At 38.4% G+C, this 23,378-nt stretch overlaps 1 protein-coding gene across 1 annotated transcript; it reads left to right on the top strand.

Annotated features, from left to right (window-relative positions):
• Nucleotides 1–9,604: 9,604 nt before the first annotated feature.
• On the top strand, nucleotides 9,605–22,356 carry LOC135978390 (syntaxin-binding protein 6-like; the record flags this gene model as incomplete). Its single annotated transcript, XM_065579340.1, has 2 exons — nucleotides 9,605–9,796; nucleotides 19,156–22,356. Coding segments are annotated over 2 exons (216 nt in total), but the record flags the coding sequence as incomplete, so codon positions are not given.
• Between the last annotated feature and the right edge of the window lie 1,022 nt (nucleotides 22,357–23,378).

Raw genomic sequence — 23,378 nt, 5'->3', positions numbered from 1 at the left:
AGACAAGCGCACTACTGCGAGCTGTTTTCAGGTAAACTTGCAGCTTTGGGACAGGAGATTCAGACCCTGGGTCTGTGTCTGGAGCCAAACAGGAGTGTCTGGCTCAGCAAGACAGGGTGCTGGAGTCCTGAGCTGGCAGGGAAAACAGAAGCAGGGGTAGTCTTTGCACATCTGGTGGCAGCTCCCAAGGGGGTTTCTGTGATCCAACCCGTCACATGGTCTGCTTAGGTTGTATGGGCAGGACAGGGATTGTCTCTTACAATATGTATGTATATAAAGCGCCTAGCACAATGGGACCCCCTTGGCAGTTGGGTCTTCTAGGTGCTGCTGTAATAAAAATAGTTGTCAGAATTCATTTCAGATTTGTTTGTAAACTGCTAACCTTTTGTCATGAGACCTCTTGAAACTCATCCTTCCTTGTCCTTACGCTGCTTTCACCTTTAAAGTTCTACTGCACTAAGTCTTAGCTTCCTCTACTCTGGATGATGCTCATTCCATTCAAATTCCATGCTTCTTGTTCTGTGAGTAACATTCTCTTCGTTAAAACTCAGGACACAGAATAGGCTGAGAAGCCATTCAAAGGAGCAAGATTTTTTTTAACCTTTTACAATTTATGTAATCGAGAGAGCTTTTGGCAAAATAATTTCACTTCCTTTAGGACTCGTCGTCTCTGCATCACTGCTATTGGCTTAAGTCTAAATTATTTTCCTTAGTTTAAGATTATTCACTTCAGCAAAATGCCCACTTGTTAGTCCTTCACTGTCAATGATATATCTAACTAGCTCTTGTTTTCAGCTGTGTCCACTTTGATCTCAACTCCCTGCTGTGACTTTACAGCAAAAAATTAATGATCTGCTGAGTAATCTATCTAAACTCCTGAGAGTCACTAGCTGTAAAATGTATCTAACAAACCATCTGTTCCCCTCTACAGAATTGTGCTAGAGAGACTGCAACTTCTTAAGTCAATACACTTTAAGTTGGGGGTAGAAAAACTATGCACTGCTGAGGAATGGGAGAAATCTTACTATTTCTCCCTATGGCAGTGCCTCCACTTCACAGCTCTAAAGTGGAAATAGCATGCATTATTTAAAAAAGAGACATCCACTGACTTAACATGCTGTCCAAATATTGATCATTTTTGAGAGTTGCTTGTAGGAATGTTTTAACTCTCTAAACGCCACTGAAATATGCTTGCTTCTTTGCTATCAACTAGTGAAACACAATTCATTCATGTGAGACAACTTCCAAAGCAAATACAATATATACTAGAGTGGGGAGAGGACATAACAGCAAATGTGTAAAACTGTATTTGTGTTTTGTTTTTCTCCTGGATCAGATTAGTTGTCTTGCTTTGTTCGGTGGCACTATTTATCATATTGATGTTTTATTTGTGCTATAATAGTAATATATACTACCAAGCATACATGTATCAAAATTAGCAGAAGTTAATGCACAGCTGAATGTCGGAACTGAATGTTGCAAATGAAAGTCTAATGCATTATACTTTTACAAATGTTTATACAGAATTGTGTACCATTAGATTCGCTAACAAATGGAATGAACACCTTAATCTTTGCTGCTGTTTCTGCCTTAGACACTTACATTCAGCAGTCCCATTTATTTTCTCTCACCCCCCCAAAAAGCTTGGGAGCATTTCCATTTATTACAGTATGTACTTAATTACTTTTTAATTGCTGCAGCAGTTTTTCTGGGTGAATTAGGCATATCAGATCAATCTTCTTCATATACCTTCATACTCATCCTCTACACCCAATCTTGCCACATCCCATAAACTTTCTACTGTGCTGGATTGTAGAACTACTTTCAGTAATCTTACTGGCTCTATCAAATATTACCGTAAACCAAGGTCAACAGTTTTTAACGTAAGAGCAGCCTCTGGGGTAGAAAAGATACTTAAATGACTAGAATAGGCACGAGAAGGTTAAAAAAATACCGATATTGTATTTTAGCAGTTTCTTGGATCCTTGTGCATCAGTCAAAATTTGGCTTTCCAAATACTCCTATTACAAATAGCCCACAAAGTTTCTTGAAGAAGGGAGCTAGGTAGAGCCATGCATTAGGCTTTCCTCTCTAGACATCTCATCATCATTTCCATTGTCACAAAATCTCTATGCAGTTTGACACAAAATGCTCAGAAGAGGCCCAGGACTGGAATTACAGAGCTATTGAAGACCAGTATTGAGATGTGTTGGTATTACGTATGTGCATGTGTTTCTTAAAATCTTGCTTAGCTGAGATAGTAGAGTTCTTTCAGCTATACCTTCAGGTTGCCAGCCTATCTAGTCCATCATCCTGCTGTCAAAAACATCTCTTGAGATGGGATGTGTGACAGAGGGTTTAACAAGTTATCATATTTGTGGAGAAAAAAATGGTAAGAAGCCCCGTTGAAGGTTAGCTGCCCCAGTTCTGTGGAAACTAAAATGGGTATCACAAAGCCCATGTTTAAATGTCTCTCTGAATCTTTTCCATGTCATGCTACCTAACCCAGCAGTCATAAAACAATCCCCAAAATAAATTGTTACATATTTCCAAGGTAGATTTAAAATAACTCAGCGAAGAAGAGATTCTAAAAATGTCTTTGCTGTTACAATCCCAGTTGCGCTACATAACAGATTATCTGGGTTCCTCGGACCCTACCAGTATTCTCCCATTGAACTTAATCCAAAACCCATTGAATTCATAGAAAGACTTCAGATCAGGCAAATGGCTAGGTTTTTTGACTGTGAGGGCAGGTACCTGTGGCCATTCTGTTGATCAGGGATAAGGTTTTCTCTAGACATGAGCCAAAACTAGATATATTTTTTAATCTGACCCCCCCCCCCCACACACACAAATTTAGATCTAAATCATCCCTTAAAGTTACTTGTTTCTAACACTGATTATGTGCTAGGCATTGTAAAATAAAGGGAGGTATCTTACTGCTCTAACAGGCTCTTTGCAAAACAGTTGAGGCTCTTCAGTCCATTTCTAGTCTTACCTTACCCTGATACGTGCTGAGAGGTGTCTTCATTTCTTATTGCAATGCCTTATGAAGACATCATTTTCTTGTTTTTGTTCTAAAGTAGATTTATCTATTTAGTCTGTAGCTATCACAAGGTACATTTCCTCTTGAAAATAGCTGTCAGGACAAATAACTGAGGAATTATGTTTCCGGCATGGTGAAGAGGTGACATGTAGGAATATATGTTTTCTTCAGTCCTGAGAACCATGATCAAAACTGGGGGAACGTTAATTGCATAGTTTGTAATTGAGGAGCTTGAAAAATTCAGCCCACTGGAACATTAGAAATAAGAATTCATGTGGAAATGTTGGGCCAGATCCTCAGTGGGTGTGAATCAATCTGGTTCCACTAGTTTAAACTAATTTGCACTAGAGAAGGATCTGACCTGTTGTCCTGATGTAATTCAGGGAGCTGCTCCTGCTGTTTTTTTATCCCGAACTTTGTTTTGTTCTCCTATAATTATTTGCATTATGGTCGAGACTAGAAAACCATAATGTTGGGGAATGTTGGAAAAAACTTTTAGCACTGGTCAATATTCTCAAATATAACCTATTGTCAATAATATCCATGCCATCATTTCACACTTGTTGATGTCCTATCACTGAAATCAAATCAGTATATACTGCCTGTCCAAGTACCAACAGAAGCCCAGAGAAAGTATTCTGCATGCTGTACATTTAAAGGTATGGTATTCTCAGTCTACCCTTTCCTACTGCTTAAATATTTGGTCTTCATGTATAAATATACTGTTTCTACGTTCCAGCAGGAATCCTGTTACTGCACCTCTCGTAGACACGGAACACTCGATTCCTATAGTGTGTGGAAGTGGCTTCCTTCCACCTTCAGATCACGTTTTCCACTTACAAAAAGCAGCTGAAAACATTCCCCTTCCCTACAAAGATATTTCCAGTTTTAATTGGTCAGCTCCTTTCCCAAACCATATTACTTTAATTTCACATTTGATACTTGATGTTTTATATGGTGGCTGATGTCTTAATAGTATTGTATTTTAAACTGTTGAGTGGCACTTCAAGTAAGTAAGTAATCTGGAGGGCAGACTCATTATAAACGACAGAATTTTCAAGAAAAAAAAACACGCGGGGTTGAAATCCTGGCCATAAAACTCCCATTGATTTCTTGGGGCCAGTATTTCACCCTAAAAATTTATCTGTATATGTATATAGATGGATGTACATAGAATATAGTATATAGATGGATGTACATAGAATATAGTATATAGAATATGTGTTGATGTGATATAAATATTCTCTCTGAGTTTGGAACAGCTGCTTTATTCATGATTGCAGAGCCAAGAGTAAATTATATCTGTAAAGAAGCCTTATTAATTAGCATGAGACCAGTTTTACAGGGTTCGGAGGGAGCTATAAATGCCTCTTTAAAATGATCTTAAATGTTTTTCTTTTAAACTCATATATGTTTACTAATGTGACAAACTCATTTCTTCTATCTGCATAGCTAACTGCACAAGTTTTCTCCTCAGAACAGACAGGAATCATTAAAATGTTTTTGATAATGTATCCACAATTAAAAATGAACTGTAATTCTTTACAAAGCAATCCTTGTAAGTAATATCATTGACACATAGTTAAAGCCCATGGGTAAGTCAGACTGAAGTGTGTCAGGACATGGCTAATAGAGAATGTTATTAACGTTTTATGAACGTGTTAAAACAGATCATGCAAACAAGCAACAATTATTTCGCTGGAGACCAATTAGTCTCGTGATCTGACAGACTGACTCTTATGCTGATCATTGTGATGACAACATCTGTATGTGTATTTTTCTGTGTGTATGATGTGTTAAGAGCTTACTTTTCTTATGTTTGATAAACGGCGTAAAGCAGTCACACGGGGTTGTGTCCTTGTGTTCATTAGGATCATGATACATTTTGCATATCATTTAGAAATGCTAACAGAAGTTGCTGAGGGATGGAGAGGGGTTTTATTTCTCTGGTTTATATCACACTACAAGGAATTAAGAAATTAAATGTCTGTGCTAAACGAATTGGATTACCAATTTATTTGTGGCTATTGATTTATTTGTAAAAGTGCATGTTGGTGTCTTGTGAGTAGAGAACTGCGATAATGAGAGAGGCCATCATAGATCAGAAAAACTTCATTAAAAGCCATCTTATTAAGCCACTCACTTAAATAATTATGTAAGCACTAAATTTGGATCTGCTTGTGCTTTCATGTACAGTGAAATTAAACTGAAGAAGAGAATTAGCTCATCATCCTCTTCTTATTTTCAGGCTGACATAATTGGCCTTAACACACACATTTCGCTGATAAAATGTAGTTAAAATCATTATAAAATACATGTTTTTTTCATTTTATCTTATAGCATGCAGTTGAGCTAGATAAAATTGTTTGTGTCCGCCCTTCTCACAATGGTAAAATAGGCAATTTTTTCAAAGAAAAATTAGTAAGACATACTCTAGTTCCATCTATAGCAACCTGTTTTACTGGGCCACAGAGGCTTTGATGCGAAATTTAAGTGAGACTAGTCACCTGGTACATGGGACATTGGCTATTATCTAAAAAAGAAACTTGCCCCTCTTTGTGTTTTACCTGATAGTTGTGACCAGCTGTGGCATCTGTGCTAACACATATACTCCGATTTAAACATCCTGGAGCTGCAGGAAAAGGTATTCCCAGTAACTGGACCTCCGCTATGCACCTCAACTAATCCGCTGCACTAGTCTGAAAGTGCACGATTATGTTGACATCCAAGATTTATGCAGGCTTTTTCCTCAGGGGGTAAAAAGGAAAAGGGGTAGATAATCTTACGGTTGTGGGGATTTTGAGGCTATGATTTTCAAAGATATGAAAGGGTGCCTCATCCATTTTGAATGGATAACTTTCAATGGAGCCAAAAAGAGAGATTAAATATGACTGCTGCATAGTCTTCTGTACAGAATGGAAGAGGATGGCTTACATCGCAGCCACTTTATCTTTCATTGAAAACTGGGTTGGGATAAAGTTAAGGACCACCCTCTTCCCAGAGAACAGAACAGAAGCACGGACTGTCTTTTGCTATTTTTTTTAATGATTTAGCACTTGTAAATACTGGCTGATTGACAGCATTAGATATTAACTCTGGGCACGCACAGTTCAGGGAGATCCTCAACTGCGGAGCTGAATTTTATGGGGCCTTCCAATCATGTTGGTTATCTTCCTAACAGCACTTTAACATTTGGTGTGGGGCAGATTGTGAATATTAATACTTCTAGAGCCAGTGTGATGGAAAAGTTTTCCTGTCACACCTCTCCAATAACCGTTTGCTTTGAAGAGAATGGGAGCCTGCAGTATCATCAGCTATTTCAGCGGTCTGGTCACTAGCTCTAAAATACATTTATTTTCAGATCCACACTAAACTTCCCAATAAACTGCAGTTCAAATGGAACCAATAGCCAGAAACTAGGCACCAAAGTCAGTCAGATAATAGCTGCCTCTGCAGGTCACCGAATACAGCAAAATGTAACAAAATAGCACCTGGAGAGAATACAATACCATAAGAGCTAAGAAGAAAAATAACCTAATTACTATTGCCTGCTGACAAAATCAGAGCCATATTATTCTCTGCTGAAAAGTATTAAATATAGAATTTTGACCTCTCTCTCTGAAAATATTTTGAAGAATTTCTAGGTGTGCTACATTTTTAGATTGAAAGTAATAGAAGACCAGCAAAATATCCATTCTAATGAACCATTGCCAAACATTAGGGGTTGGATTTTTTAAAAGCACTCCGTGGTCGTCTAATTCTGCTCCCATTGAAGTCAATACTGTTCACTTTGGTGGGAGCAGAGTTAGCCCAACACTGAGTGCTTTTGAAAATCTCATCCCAAAAACCAACACTAAATAGTACAAGAGGTTGGAATGCTGCTGACCACACCGACATAAAAAGGGAGGTTATTTCCTCTGGCGTATTGCCCAGTACATGTGTTTATAGGACAAACCACCTGAACAAAAGCCAAAATAAGCTAGCTCGCTCTCTCTCTCTCTCTCTCTCTCTCTCTCTGTCGAATCAGTTTTACATAAGCAAATTCTCAGCTAAACAAGAAATTCTGAGAAAAATTGAAGCAGACAACTGCTCCGTGAAATCAGATAACTCTTACCACCAAAGTGCTCTCAATGTCCTGAAGGAGTCTTCCTGAAAAACAGAGTTTCTCTCCCCCTCTACCAATTTCCAGCCCTAGATATCTTTGTGTCTGTCCTCCCAGTAATCCAAAACTACTGGGTAAGGGGTAGTTTTGGAAATTAGCAGAGCAGTTTTTGAAATAGTTAATTTTCACCAGACTGATATCTTATCTAGTGGTTAGAGCAGAAGACTAGGAGGTATATCTGGATTCCATTCTTGGCTGTCAGCGGCTTGCTGTGTGACTTAAGCAAATTACTTAACTTCTGAAATAGATTGTAAAACATTTTGAGTCTCTCTGATGAAAGCCACCAAGATTATTATATCAACTGTATGATAGAAATGGGAAATGCCTAATCCTTTATTAGTTTGTTACATTAAAGAGTTAAATAGTTGGCTTTTAATCATGAATTTATGATGATCTATTAAGAGTATAAAGCAACAGAGGGTCCTGTGGCACCTTTAAGACTAACAGAAGTATTGGAGCATAAGATTTTGTGGGTAAAAACCTCACTTCTTCAGATGCAAGTAATGGAAATTTCCAGAGGCAGGTATAAATCAGTATGGAGATAACGAGGTTAGTTCAATCAGGGAGGGTGAGGTGCTCTGCTAGCGGTTGAGGTGTGAACACCAAGGGAGGAGAAACTGCTTCTGTAGTTGGATAGCCATTCACAGACTTTGTTTAATCCTGATCTGATGGTGTCAAATTTGCAAATGAACTGGAGCTCAGCAGTTTCTCTTTGGAGTCTGGTCCTGAAGTAAAGGTAGCCATCTTACAGCAAAAAAAACTTCAGGACCAGACTCCAAAGAGAAACTGCTGAGCTCCAGTTCATTTGCAAATTTGGCACCATCAGATCAGGATTAAACAAAGTTTGTGAATGACTATCCAACTACAGAAGCAGTTTTTCCTCCCTTGGTGTTCACACCTCAACCGCTAGCAGAGCACCTCACCCTCCCTGATTGAACTAACCTTGTTATCTCCATACTGATTTATACCTGCCTCTGGAAATTTCTATTACTTGCATCTGAAGAAGTGAGGTTTTTACCCATGAAATCTTATGCTCCAATACGTCTGTTAGTCTTAAAGGTAGCACAGGACCCTTCGTTGCTTTTTACAGATTCAGACTAACACGGCTACCCCTCTGATACTATTAAGAGTATGAAATCTACAGGTATCGTATTGTGGCTTTAAATGGGAAGATATTATTTGTACAGTGATACATACACAACACAAGCGACTAGTACATTCATGAGGGCAGAGAACCTTGTATTGAGGAAACCAAGGTAGAATGCCTGGAGTTTTAAAGATTTGGAAGTAGAGGTGGTAGGTGGACAAGAAATGGAAGGCTATTGCAAGTTTAGGGAATTACATCAGAGAGTGCAAAGTCCTACATAAGAAAGGAAACGGGGTTGGGGGCAGTAAACAGCTAAATCAGAGAAGATGGGGCTTGGAACAAATGAGCACAGAGATTGTAGATAGAATGAGTCTGGGCAGAACCATAAATGTGATGCTTGAATTTGATGTGATAAGACCTGGTGGGGACAAGACATGATCAAATAGATAAAAGATGACTGCAGCAGCACCATTTTATATGGAGAGGTGAGATGACAGATGGCCAGGTTTGGTTGAGGGTTTTAGCAATAAGAATAAAGAGGGAGAGTACAGTTCTTGGTGGTGAGAAAGGGGGGGAAAAGCCACAGGATGTAATGAAAACCTGGCTATGAAGGAAAAAGAAAGGAATCACAAATGAGTTTATGCGCCTAGGGCATGCCGAAGGCATGGAGCTGTAAAGAGTGTAAAGAAGGGAGAAAGCAGACATGATTTGGAGGAAAAATGATAAAATCATTATTCTGAATATAATGAACTTGATATGGTGGCAAGGGGATCCAGGAGGAAGTGTTATTCAGAGTTGCAAGACTCTAGCCTCTCAAGGAGTACAACATTAGATAACCTTACATGATAGATCATCTTAAAATTCTATACAATATCTCTGTTACATTACTGTGGTGAATTTCTGTGAACAGTTCCATTGACTTACTCAGGTAGTATCCTGAAATGAACTAATGTTATATGGTACTATAACTTAAAAGATAACAAGCCACTAACAGTAGCACACCATGTCCATTTAGCTATTAGTCATAGTAACGCTTTCTTATGTTCCTAAATTATATTGTTTTAATGTGATTTGGTCATAATCTGTTAATGGTATGGTTTGGGTCAAAATCATATTGGTGGTCAGGTTTAAGACAACGAAACCCAGATTAGCTGAGGATTCATGTAATTAGATGTAATGTAGTTGGAATGGATTAGCAGACACCCTATTCTTGAGTGAATAAATTAAGGGTTGAAAATAACTTATTTTAATACTCAGAAGAAAAATCTGGTAATGTTTTCAAGTTTTTTTATGCTGCACTGTATGTTAACATTGGGTTGCTAATGATACATCTGTCATTTCAGGAAACAGCATACTCCATTCAGCAGCAGACAGTGTGACCAGTGCAGTACAGAAGGCAAGTCAGGCTTTGAATGAGCGTGGTGAAAGGTTAGGTCGGGCAGAAGAAAAGACAGAGGATATGAAAAACAGTGCCCAGCAGTTTGCAGAAACTGCACACAAGGTAAGATTCTTAGTGGACTGGGGCTCACAGTAGCTCAAAATAGTGTTTCATGTTTGTTGACCCTCATCTGCAGGAGGTACAAGTTGCTGGGAAGTTTTCAATTGATCACCAAGATTCACAAGTGTGTGATTCCTGTGTCTCACAACTGTCCCTCAATAACAGGCAAATTCTGGTTTATAATTTCTCTCTCCTGTGCAATAGACCTGGTGTTCTAATGCTTCCCTTGTTACAAAATCAAAACAAAAACGTTTAAGTATTTATTTCATCCCCATTCCATGCACACATCTTTCAAGCTGATTTCCCCAGATTTCTCCTGAAAGTTGTAACCAATATTAGTTACTATAGAAAAAGGGTTACTTTGTTGATGTTCAAATGAAAAAGATATACACTGGGAAGGAACTGATTTTGTAATATTACTGTCCATTTCATGATAAGGTGAACATCAGAGGAGTTGCAAATGATATCTCAGCAATATCTTTTAGTCTGTTTCATATTTCAGCCTAAAACTGAGATGAAAAAAGAATAAGTTTTCATTCTGATTTAAGAAAATTACTACTTGTTGCTGGAGATATGATTGCCCTGCAAGCTAGAAAGGGCTTATCTCTTATAATGCTGCCTACACAGATGGAGAGTGCATGATAGAGAGTCACTGCTGAAGAGTATGAATTTCTTAATCTTCCAGTTTCTGGTCTAATTCTCTGATCTGGCAGTCTCTCGGGGACCTGGTCTGGCTGTTGTAGTCAAATCTAGCTATCAGGGCACAAAATACATTCAGAAGTGCTTCTAGGATGTCCCAGGATGGTAAGATATGACTGGAACTAGTGGCCAAGGCACATGAGAGAAAGAGAGAGAGACTACCTGACGTCAGACTGCAGCAGTATGCAATGTTGGAAGGTAATTTTCCAAAATAATTAAACAAAACTTAAACTTGCAGTTTGAAGAGAAGGTTGGTTTACTTTAATAAGCAAATGCACCTATCCTGTTTAGATAAATGTTTAGATTTTCATTTCTGTACATTAGTGTATAGTAAGAACCCTTCAGGAACCCCAACATTTTCCTCCCATATCAGTTTTGACTTGTTTCATTTTGCAGATTTTGATTCACCTTTGTACTAAATATAATAAAACATGTTGCCAAATTGGCCCAATTTCATTTAGTTCCTTATTTTGCATGAGTATCATTAGCCATATTAGCATAATTCTGGAAATAGGATTTAATCTGTATTCCTCGTAGTGTCCTAAAACGTGTCTTGAATTGCAGTGTACATGTTGTAATCTATTTCATTCTCATCCTCATCTTTTTTTCTTAAATAGTGACTATAGTTGAGCTTCAGAGTAGCAGCCGTGTTAGTCTGTATCCGCAAAAAGAACAAGAGTACTTGTGGCACTTTAGTAGTCTCTAAGGCTTGGTCTACACTAAACCCCCAAATCGAACTAGGGTACGCAACTTCAGCTACGTGAATAACGTAGCTGAAGTTCGAAGTACCTTAGTTCGAACTTACCTCGGTCCACACGCGGCAGGCAGGCTCCCCCGTCGACTCCGCGGTACTCCTCTCGCCGAGCTGGAGTACCGCAGTCGACGGCGAGCACTTCTGGGTTCGACTTATCGCGTCCAGACAAGACGCGATAAGTCGAACCCAGAAGTTCGATTGCCAGCCACCGAACTAGCGGCTGGGTATAGACGTACCCTAAAGTGCCACAAGTACTCTTGTTCTTTTTATAGTTGAGCTGGTTCTCTTAAGCAGGGCGTCTCCTCTACCGTTGCTAAGCATTTGATACTGAAGATACTGCACCATCTTGCAAAGTACATTTTGCAGGGATGAAAGTATGCAGAAGTCATACGATTGATACTAGCATGGTAACTACTGTGTGTTCATTACCAGAATTGAAAGTAACCTTAGAAATACTGTTGCAAGGGAGTAGGGTAGAAATTGATACTAAGCTACTGTGTAAAGGAGGCATTCTGCATTTAGAAATGCCTTCCAAGAGCATGGGGAGTGGAGGGTGTGCGTGTGTGCCAGATTTCAATACTACCTAAAAATACATTCTCTAGAGTAATACAGTAAATTACTTGTCAGAATAAAATTCATTTATATGCTTCAGAAACATGGAATTTATGGCCTGGATTTATGGAAGAGTCTCTACTATTCAAGAGGAGTTACTGGCCCCCTCTTTCCCCCAAGTGCTTTTTCAGGGTTGAGTCGCAAGGGAGCCTGCATTGAACTGTGTTTTGAAATTCTAAAATTGGTTTATTAATCACTTGGGAGCTGGCAGAGTTCACTAACATTGAATCCACTTACATAGAAATAGATTCGTCTTCATGCCAGTTAACAAGAATTATTGAAGGCAGAGTCTCACCAGCAGTCAAGACTCAGCTGCAGCACTGGCCTTCCCCCTGTCAGATACTGACTGCTACTCATTTTTATTGCATTGGAAGAGTGTAAAGGAAAGTGTCTACTGTAAGTCTTAGCCCACTCAATTCAAACTGCCATATAGAATTCTGTGAGGGGATCTAATAAGTGTGGTTGGTCTCCCCACCCCACACACACCCAATGCATGCATTCACATGCTTTCAAAAAAGAAAGAGACTGATATTAGAAATATTTGGCCTGACTTCCATCTTTTTTGCCAATGATCCCTCAACTCTCTTGCGCTAAGTGAGATGTCCTACAGACTTGCCGTCATATGTGGAATCCAGAATGATGCAAAAGAAGCTTCCCAAAGGGCAAGCTCCATGGTGGCCCAGCAAGCATGCTGTTGTACTACAGTATAGCCCTTTCTTTCTTTCTTTTTTTTAAACCTACCACGTATGCAGTGATTAGATGCCAGTAGTACTTCACTTTGAATTGCAGCAGTAGGAACAGTAGAGTCCGGATAGGCAGCAGCACCAGGGTAACTGCTAAGATGAAAGAGAACAGGAAACAGCCAGGAGCCATGCTGTTCCTCACACTCTTCTCCAACCCATCAATTGCACAGTGTAGGACACAGCCTTAGAGGAAAATAGAATGAAAGGGAGGAAGAACAGACATTTGGTAGCAGGGGAATTTGATGAATTTGGGAGGCAATGAAGGGGCCCATTATGAGAAATTGTTGGTTATTTTATTTAATTTATTTCTATAGCACTAGTAGTATGAGGTGTTTGCAGTTGTCCTCATTGTAGGGGTATATGTCAAATTGAGACACTGGGAATTTAAGATGTACTGTATGTTTGGGTGACCTGGGTGGTGGTGTGTCAGGAGACTGAAATCTGGGCTCCTGCTTTCTCTGCCCCCAGCTGCAGGCATGTGGGAACTGCAACAGCCCCCACTTAGAAAATGGAGAGCTGCAGTTCAGAATTCAGGGCATCACTACCCAGTTCCTGCAAACCTTTCCAATATCCTCTGGAAAAAAGAGGGCGCTGAAGCCCTGATATTCGCCACATAAAGAAACAAGCAGGGGAAAATATTGGAAATGGTTTATATTAAAGGGCACAAACAGTCTTTGAATGGAGGCTTCAACAGTTCACCATCACAATTCAGATTAAAACAATCGCCGTGGACTTGAACAAAAGTGATCATCACCCTCCCTGAATTTGTCCGGTCGGTCCTTCCCACCTATTTCAGATAACTGGACAACAATGTGATAAGTTATTATATGATTTCAGTTGCAACTCATTCTAATGAAAATAACACAGAACCTGCAGTGATGTATCCATCTGTCTTTATCACTCATTGAAAGTGTGCAAGCTATTGAAACAACAGCTTTACCCATTCCTGTGTATATAAATATATGCACCTGTGTAGTATGGTATCTATAGCATGCCGTGAAGACTTCTTTCAAGTTATAAAATCTATCATTACCTTTGTTTTGCTGGATTTTTTTAAGAAAATACCAAAAAATTAAATAAAATGGTCACAATTTTTCATTTATTCATCATTTTGGGGTGCAGAATTTGAGACCCCGTAAAGAGGCTTGTTTTTCAGAAGGTACGTGTTAAGCACTTTCTGAAATCAGGCCTTTTTCAGGTGTCTCAAGTTGGGTACCAAAAAGCACTAGCCACTTGAGAAAATTGTGGCCATTATTTTTTGTTTGTTTATGTAGGTGTCTACAGAATGTAAATAGTTCCTATCCAGACCACTAAGTATCTTTGGTCTATGTTTAAAATCACAATAAACACATAGAAACATAAATTAAATGCAGCCACTTCCTTATGAGACTTAAAATATGAACTGTCCTAAAGCAGGAATTGTGATCAGCCCTTTCAGGTATGTACAACTATTTTTTGGCCCCACAACTCTTTGCAGCTCTTACCGTGATTCATTAGCTGATGGATACCCGTACAAGTTTACTTGAACAGATTGTGGCAGGTAACACCAAGGCTACATCTGCACTACCCGCCTGAATCGGTGGGTAGAAATCGATCTCTCAATCGTGTCTCGTCGGGACGCGACATTCAATCCCCGAATCGGCGCTTGTACTCCACCAGGGCAGGTAGGAGTAAGTGCCGTCGACGGGGAAGCCGCGGAGGTCGATTTGTCGCCGTCCTCACAGCGGGGTAAGTCGGCTCCAATACATCGAATTCCGCTACGCTATTTGCGTAGCTGAATTTGCGTATCTTAACTCCACCGTGTCCCCCCTCCACCCGTCCCCCCCGTAGTGAGGACGTAGCCTAAGTAACATTATAAGCTCCATCACGGTCAAATGATTTGGTTACATGCTGCAGCTCTCTGGGCTTACAGTTCTTGGAAATAAACTAAAATAATCCAGTGCACACAGTAACCTGGGTCCAGAAGGAGTTCCTTGATATGTAGCATTCACTTTTTTTTTGGAAGGGAGTTAAGGCATAAACACCTGAAAATATACCATGAAAATCCTGTTGTGGGTAGTGTTAAGTTTGCAGCGTTTCACTTTTCCATAAGTTAATGTTCTCAGATCAGATATAGACCTGATAATTGTTGGGCTTTTTAGTTCACTGCAACCTGGTTAAGGATTGTTTTGTTATTTAATGGTCTGTGTACATGAATAGCTGCATGTTTCTTAGACTAAATTTAGCAACTCAATGAAAATGCATTAAGCAAGTGTTGTTTGTGGTGGTGGTTAATCAGTATTTTAGCATACTGGATGCGGTATTGAATAGCCTACATTATTAGATGAATGCCTAAAAAGTCAATACAAAGTGTATAATGGTACTTCAAGTAGCCTGATTGGTGTTGCAAATGTTATTCCTGACCTAAATAGGGAAAATTGCCAGTGGCAAGGGAGAGGAAGCAGCATAGGTTTAACCAGAGAAGGGAGAGTCTGAAATCTCTTGTCACAAAAAATCTTGTAATGGCTTCTCAGAAGCCTTTCTTTCCTTCAAGCCCACCATCCCCACAATTTTCTTCAGTGTTTGGAGTGGAAGAGTTTGGAATAGCATAGGTTAATCATTTTAAAATAATAATACATTTGTCTATGGCAGGCTCCAACCGAAGTTGTCAGGATGCTGTAGAATAGAGCAAAACAAAATAAAGGCTGCATAGAACGAATAGCAAGGAACTGAGCAAGGGAGACGTGAAGGAGCAAACAGAAAGTAGCCGTTCTGTAGTTCCTACACTGAGTGATAGTGTACTTTTCATTCAAATGTGTATTAGAAAAACAGAGCTGTCAGGCTCAGGAGCAAGGCAATATCACTCAGTCATATCCTAGTGGCTCCTACTGTTCTATTTTTAAAATACCATTTATTGCCCAGTAATACTGTAGAATTTCTAGCCTCTCAAAACTATTCTCAGGAGCTATCCACACTGTCTATATTGTGTTTGCTTAGTACAGTGAAACCTGCAGTAAAGGGCCTTCTTTGATAAGCAACCCCTTATCTTATACACCCCCATTTAAAATATCAGCACATGCTTTCCACTACTCCTTCCCTTGACTTCTATCCACAACTACCTGGACATTTCTGGTCCACTTATCTGAAGGTGTAAACAGGTTTCACTAGTACATGAACACTGTATGTGTATGTATAATATTAAAATAATTTCTTCTAAACATGTGAACAATAATTTTAAAGAGGTTAAAAATATTTCTCAAAGCACTACAATATCTTGTAGTTTAAGTGATTTCATGTCCTGTCTGCTTTTAAATTTGTCAAGTCCACAAATGAAAACCTACTGTGGACAAAAAGGCAGCTTTATTTGTTTCCCACAGGCCTCATAAGGAAAATCCCATTCTGGAAATCACAGAACTAAAACATGCAATATAAATTCACATTGAATATTTTCCTTTTGAGTGTGGACAGCATGCTTGGTATTGCACAGCCCAAAGATACTAGTATGATATTCACAGCTGGAAGAAAAAGTGTGTTTGTGTGTGTGTGTGTGTGTGTGTGTGTGTGAGAGAGAGAGAGAGAGAGAGAGGGGTAGAAGGGAAAGTCACCCATAACACAAAGCTTTGTCAGGAAAAAAAACTTCTGGAGAACTTCCAGTCCTCATTTTCTAGCCAGTCACTTGCACTTGCTTTCACCCACTATTGTAGCTAAATGTATCTTCTGCAAAGACTGTCTGTTTGATCCTGTTAGATCTCCGTTTGGAAGTAATGCAGGAATTAGATGGCTAAAAGTTCATGCTACTCAAGCTTTACTGAATGATACGCGTCATGAATTACCTCATGCTTGGATTAATATGATCCGCTGTGCATTGCTAGGTGTCCTGGCTGTCAGATACATGTCTTGACAGTGTAACAGATGTTTGGTGGGTAATGGTTAGGGAATTGGCAAAGTTGATAAATGATGGGGTTGTTTACAATAGAATTTATTTTCTTTCTAATTAAAGGAAAGCAGAGAAAAAGTATTTCTGGTTCACATTCAGGAAGGTAAATAAATTAAGCATCTTCCCAGAATAAATTAGTGATTTCAGTTAAAGAAAATAAAATGGGTCAATTATTTTTCACTTCTGCTTTTCCTGTAAATGGCAGAGCTCCTGCACTGAACTACTACCCCAAATCTTTTCTTGGGTATTGGACAAATGGGTCAGTCCTCCAGTTCTGCAGCAGTTGGGTCATAGATATCTGCTGCTGGCATTCTGGGTGGCAACGAGAAGACTAAATCAAGAATAGCATGGCTGCATCAGCTCTGCTAGCAATCGGCAAGATAATCTGGCCTTTCTCTCCATCAGTGGCCAGAAGCATGGAGTGGATGCCAGAGACTCTACCTACTCTACTTACTTCTGCTCTGGAATATATGAGGGAGAGCATGAAGAGAAGCCTTTGGTCATGGCAGAATGCCCCTCCTTAGAAAAGGGCATCATCACAAACTGCTCTCATACCAGTTGCACTGCGTGACCCAATTCAATTATTTGTAACCAGCTTTCTTTCAATATTAATTATACTGAAGCAAAACTTGTTTTAAAATGAGTAAAGGTTATGAATGAATTACAATTCCCCACAAAGAATAGGAAAGATGCTCATTAAAATTCTGCAGATAATCTCATCACTTCACATTGTCTGGTAAAAATGTGTAGGGCAGCTAACACAGGTGACCTAGTGGCTTGTAGATGCTCAATTGATTTGGGTTTTTTTAATTGGCAAAACGTGCTTGGGTTTGTTTTTGATGGGCTTTTATGTAACGGAGAAGTAAATTTGTCATTTTTTGTTCATGTTTAGTTATTAAACACTTTGAAATAGTTGGACAATCACTACACAGAGCTGAGTCATTGTTGTAAAGAATTAAGTGATTTTTAAAAAAAATTCCTGCATATTTCAGTATTCCAAAACAAATAAGAAAAGTAGGAATCTAATTATGCATTGTTTTAAATGGTAAAATAATGCTTCTCTGGCAGAATACTGATAATGAACATCACTGTTCATTAACTTTAGAAGAAACAAGCACCAAATTAACATTTGCAAACATTTGTTGCAGCCAATTAGAGTCTCCATTTAGGATGCTTTTCCTGGCAGCATTCTCTAGGCGTAGGCCCCATTTCAAAGAAATGGCTTAAATATTTGTATTATTTTAAACTTGTAATTAATTTCACCATTAATATGCTATGACTACATACTGGCATATTTCACAGCTATATATTTATATGACTAATCATTATAGCTACATGTCAAGTTACTTTAAGAAATAAGATTGTGTGAATATTGGGTATAAGGAATTGGAATAATCTTTCTGGAACCTTAAAGTACAGCTTAGTCACCTGTTCAAAGTCTATGTCAGAAGACAAATTACCATTGGGACTAGTAGCTTTTTTAACTGTTTCTCACGTGAAACAGTTTAAATCTTTACATTCTGTTAAATGTAAAGTAGCTCTAGCTGATTGGTTCTCAACCTTTTTAATGCCAAGGGATCCCCTGTTCCATACTATGAGCCCCACACCCCCCAGGGATCCCTCTCGTATGTCTGTGATCTAATTGGTATCCTGGAACTATTGATACTCGATAGCAAGAGCTTGCTATCTAAGCCGCTTAAAGAAATGTACTTCTCATAAATAATTATTCATGATGTTTCCAGAAAAGATAGTGGCCATTGACATTCTTTTCTAATGAACATTTTCCAATAAATTTCTACTTATTAAAAAAAATACTCCATCTCTGTGGGCACTGTAATAGAGAGGCCAAGCCTTGAGCACATGGAGGCTTACCTAAATCCAGTCCTGTTATTCCTGGTCAGGATTTGACTGGAGGCAAATGAGGAAATGTTCACTGCCACTGCCCATTTGGTGTTGTAGATGCATTGCTGAGGACTTCAGTCCCCTCCACCTGCTCTAGCATGCTAAGCCTGTAGATAGTAGCCTCTCCATAGTTAGAGGTTGAAGCCAGCTTCTGTAGAAGTTTCTATGAAACTTCACATGCAGGATCTTAGCTCAGGGTAGATTTCCACCCCCTGAAAGTTTTGAATCCATTGGACAAGGAGCTTCAGGAAGGAAGATTAAAAAATTGGGTTGGAAATTCTGGATCATAATTTTGCTAACTATTTGGGAGCAGAAGTACACATATCTGTGAAACAGCTTGACCAAAAGACTAATTTGTTTTGACTAGTTAAGCCTCAGGCCTTAGTGATCTTTTCCAAGAAACCTCTATTGGATTGGAGGAGAAATGTGTGTGTGTCCCAGCTCATACTAGTGAGTCTCTGCTCCTTCTTCCTTCACAGAGAACTGATGCATGGAGCCCCCATAGAGCTGGTTTTATGAAAGCAGCCAAATCCCTTCCCTGCTGAATAGGAGATTGGAGAGCAAGGGTCCAAACTTGGATCTGGTTTCAGGTCTGGCTTTCAACAACCTTTCCACTAGAAAATACTTTATTTGGAGGATTCCATGTACTGCCCATCGTTAATCCAGATTAGTTGCTTTAGCCAGGAATGGCTATAATTGCAAATAGTATAACTTTTTCTCTCTTGTTCTTTTTCAGCTTGCCATGAAGCACAAATGTTGAGATACTGCCTAACACAGATATCTTCCCAAGAGGAACTGAAAAGCTAGGTTCAGCAATTTTTACTGGAGATCCAAACTTTCACATGCATTATCCTTCCAATTCAGTGAAGATGAGTTATTCAGTTAACGTACAGGAAAAATGTTGCATTCCCACATTTTTATGGTAATTTCACTAAGCAATGCTGCTGTATCTCCAACCTTTATTTTGTATTTAAGTTATTGTAGGTGTTTTTAAAAACATGGACCAAATGAGAAACTGATCAAGATAAGCACCATCTTATTTTTTCTGGTGTCACACAGGAAGAAGTATTAAATTGGCTGCAAGAGATGTTACTGTTCAGAAATAAAATCCAAACAATGGTTACATATTTTTCCCTTTTGTATAGTGCTAGTGGAATTTGAACATTGGAATTATGCCTCACAGATGATAATCCTGTAGTGGAAAGCAGACTGATTTGTTATGTGAAACAGCAGGCCTTATCATTTCTGCCACTCAGTAGGAATTTTTGCACCAGCATTCAGAAGTGCAAATTTGACTTCCAGATGTGACCCTGCTATCCATGCTGCATTTTGAAAATATCCTGTTGTACTTTCCAGATTGATTTTGGATTGTATAATAAAATATAAAGAATGTAAACTTGAGATGTTAAGATCTAAGAAAAATCTGATTTTTTAAAGTGTGTACACAAAATGGTTGTGCCTCATTAACACAGTCTGGAATTTAGCAGTCTTTGCATGGTTTCTTTTTAACTATGATTTCTCTGAATTAGGGCCTTTATAAATGAAAGTTTGAATAGAAACTTTCCAAGCTACCAGTTTTCCATAAACTTTACACAGAAAATATTTTATCATAAAATAGCTTGGAAAAATATCTTTCCATTGCAGACTGATTAACTAAACTATTTTTGATCTATTGTCTTCCTTAACAGACAGCTGTTTTCCTCATTTTCCTTCAGAAATTCTCAAGTTATTTATTCATAGGATTAAAACTTGAAGACAGTACAAGAAGTTATACTTGATTTTACCAAGAGTACACAAACATAAAATGCTAGCTAAGCTTTCAGCCTTTAGATATAGTATGTTTATCCAAAGCTGCATGCACCTTCAAAATTTTCTGTTCCCCTCTTACTGATGAGCCAGACAGCCAGTGTGTCCGAATATACTGTAGTGTTCATTGTCAATGCAGAATAAGATTTTGCATTATTAATGACATTTTAAAGAGCTTAGAATCTAATAATAAGGCAGTAAATGGTATGCGGGGGAAGAAAGAGAAAAGTAACTAAGAAGTAAATAATACCTATTGGAAATATCGATATTACAAAAAGGGGACTGAATTTATTTGGGAAGAAATTCTAAGTCAACCTACAGAAGTCATCTAGTGAAATGTATAGTTTGTAGATGTATATTTTTAATTATGCTATTTTGTATGAAGTTTTTTTATTGCATAATAGAAGTTGTTTAGAGGAGGGAGCATGTTTGTCATCTGTTTAGCACTGTAGGATAACATCAAGGACAACCTTGAGAACTGTCACATCCCAAGCTGCCAACTGGGAAAGAATTTGGCCAGCCATAAGCTGCAAGTTAGAACAGGGCCACTAAAAACGTGAGGCTCCAAGCACCACTTGAGCTACTTATGACTAATGCTTGCCTTGAAAGAATCTGTAGCGTCATAAGCACAATAGGCAACATTTTAATAAATAGGGCTCTTACTAGAGACCAGCAAGAAAAAAAAAGCACACTCATATTGGGAATTAAACAAAAACAAAATGTTAGGTTAGGGTTTTTTTGTTATTTTTGTTTTTTTAATGTCTCATTAGAATCTTTTTCAGATGTACAGCACAGTTCTGACAGCAAAGCAGATATGTCTTCATCCATTCCCCTCTCTTAGGGTATGTTTACCCTGCAATAAAACATTCGCAGCTGGCCCGTGTCAGCTGACTTGAGCTTGCAGGGCTCAGGCTGTGGGGTTATACAGCTGCAGTGTAGACCTTCAGGCTTGGTCTGGAGCCTGAGCCCTGGGACACCACAAGGAGGCACGGTCCCAGAGACCAGGCTCCAGCCTGAGCCCAAACGTCTACATTGCAATTTTATAGCCCCACAGCTACACTTACTTTTTTTTTTTTTTTTTTAACTGTGCTCTCAAGGATTTTGCTGCCTGATGAAATTGAGGTCATGGGTAGTCAGTATGAAAAAGAGAGTCATATGTTAATGAAAATTCAGTAGTGAGAACTACAACCATAACAGTAGTTCCATTAAAGAAGAGAGAGAATAGGATTTGAACTGTTGCCATCTAGCTTTTACTCAAAGGTTATAATTAATTTAGAAGAAAAGTTTAAACCCCAGATCAGATATACTTGGGGAGGATGAGTTATTTCAGTTCAGATAACAATCCATAGTGCTTGAGGAGGCTACAGGTTTAAACATCTCCTGGGCAGATCAGGTCACAGGTCTAAATTCCAGATCCCTTTTTACAGGTTAAACGTTTGTTCTTTAACATGTATGTTTTAGTACCATTAACTATTTTTCATAGTTGAGTTTGAATAACTCAATGTATTGAAGAAAGGAAAAGAGATTTATTTGCTTTCGGTTTCATTCCTGGTATTCAGTAAACTACTAGATGTGGTGGTACTTAGGAAGGTTTCAAGAAAGTGTGCTGACATCCCATGCTGAAGATAAACTTTATAACATTATACTTCCGTCCTGGAACTTAGCTGTAGTATACAACGCAAGTATTATTAGATATTTGTGTACATAAAATATACAGTAATTCAAGTTAATGTTAATGAATGTATTTTGAAAATGTAACTATCAATAGTTTCCTTATTACATTATCTTTTTAAAGTTCTGCAAAGAATAAAGATCATGTATTGTTGGACTTGAGACTGGTGTACTGCAAAATCTGTCTTAAAAGGCTACTTTTGTGGCTAGCAAAAATAGTGCATTCACGTGACAATATTAACAAAATGTGCTCTCTAAACAAGTGATCTTAAAGGTAGGTTTTGCTATTATATGCCAAAATCCATAATTGCTGATATATGTTGTAATTAATTCCTCAAAAGTTCTAAAAAATGTAAAAATAATTTTGTGCCATTCTGAAAAAAGTGGGACCTGCTTTGTTGATTCATTGTTGCAAACCCTACTTTTGTCATTAAAAGTTTTAACTGTGACAAAAAAAAAATTCCTGGATTTTTGGTGTGTTGTTTTTTGTAGTGGTGATGGGGGGGGTTGGTTTTTGTTTTGTTTTGTTCTCCTTTCTTCTAGTCAAAATAGAAAAGATGTGGTTGGTTGCTAATTAAAAAGAAAAATCCAAGTTTTCACTGTACTATGATCAATAGTTTCCTCTCAAAAGAATGTGATGGTCTATTGGGAACAGCAGTGAAAACTATTTGAAAATGTTTTTGTGCCCTTCTAGGCTTACGCATTCTTCTGCATTATAAAAACTGCTATTGAGCACATGAACACAAATGTAAGTTAATTTTCTACCTAAATGTTGCACTGCTCAGAGAAGTCCATGTTTCCATTTCACTTCAGTTTTGTTGCAGAACATTTCCTCTCTCATTCACGTGATTGACTATTACTGTACAAATATGATTGTTTTACATAGTAAACACACTTTAAAGTCAGTTTCTCACACACTTGGGGGGAAAGATACTGCTCAATGCAACTCATTCCATTAATTTAGTGAAGCTACTTGAGGAATAAGGTATTTATCAATATGTATCAGAATCAGTTATTTTTAATTAAAAATTTGACATGTTTGTCATTACCCAACTAGGAACATCACCCCAAAAATGTCTTCATTTGCTAATATAGCTGCATACCTATATTCAGTGGAAAAGTAAAATCAAGTAAAATTTACATCCATTCAAAATGAAGTTTAAAATAGTAAGTTATATCTAAATGGATAATACTGTGAAAGAGTAACTCAAACCATCTCCTATGAGAGAGTCATAAATACTTACTGAAAGAGAATTCCAATCTTGTGATCTCTGAGGAAGAAGCCAACCAATTATCAACCTTTCCAGAGGTTACCTACTTAGTGATAGTTTTCCCCAGTCGGGTCTGACCCCTTCCCCTGCTCCCTCCACCCTGCGGGACTATGCCCCACAGTCCTGGGTTCAAGTACTGTGTTTGTGCTCTCACTCATTTCCTGTGAACAATGAGCACCAATGTTGTGTCTGCTGCCTTGGGGAAACCCAT

This window comes from Chrysemys picta, unplaced genomic scaffold (assembly GCF_011386835.1).
Source record: "Chrysemys picta bellii isolate R12L10 unplaced genomic scaffold, ASM1138683v2 scaf239, whole genome shotgun sequence".
Lineage (NCBI taxonomy): Eukaryota > Metazoa > Chordata > Testudines > Emydidae > Chrysemys > Chrysemys picta.
Note: the sequence above shows the minus strand (reverse complement) of the source record. Positions and strands in the feature narration are given on the sequence as shown.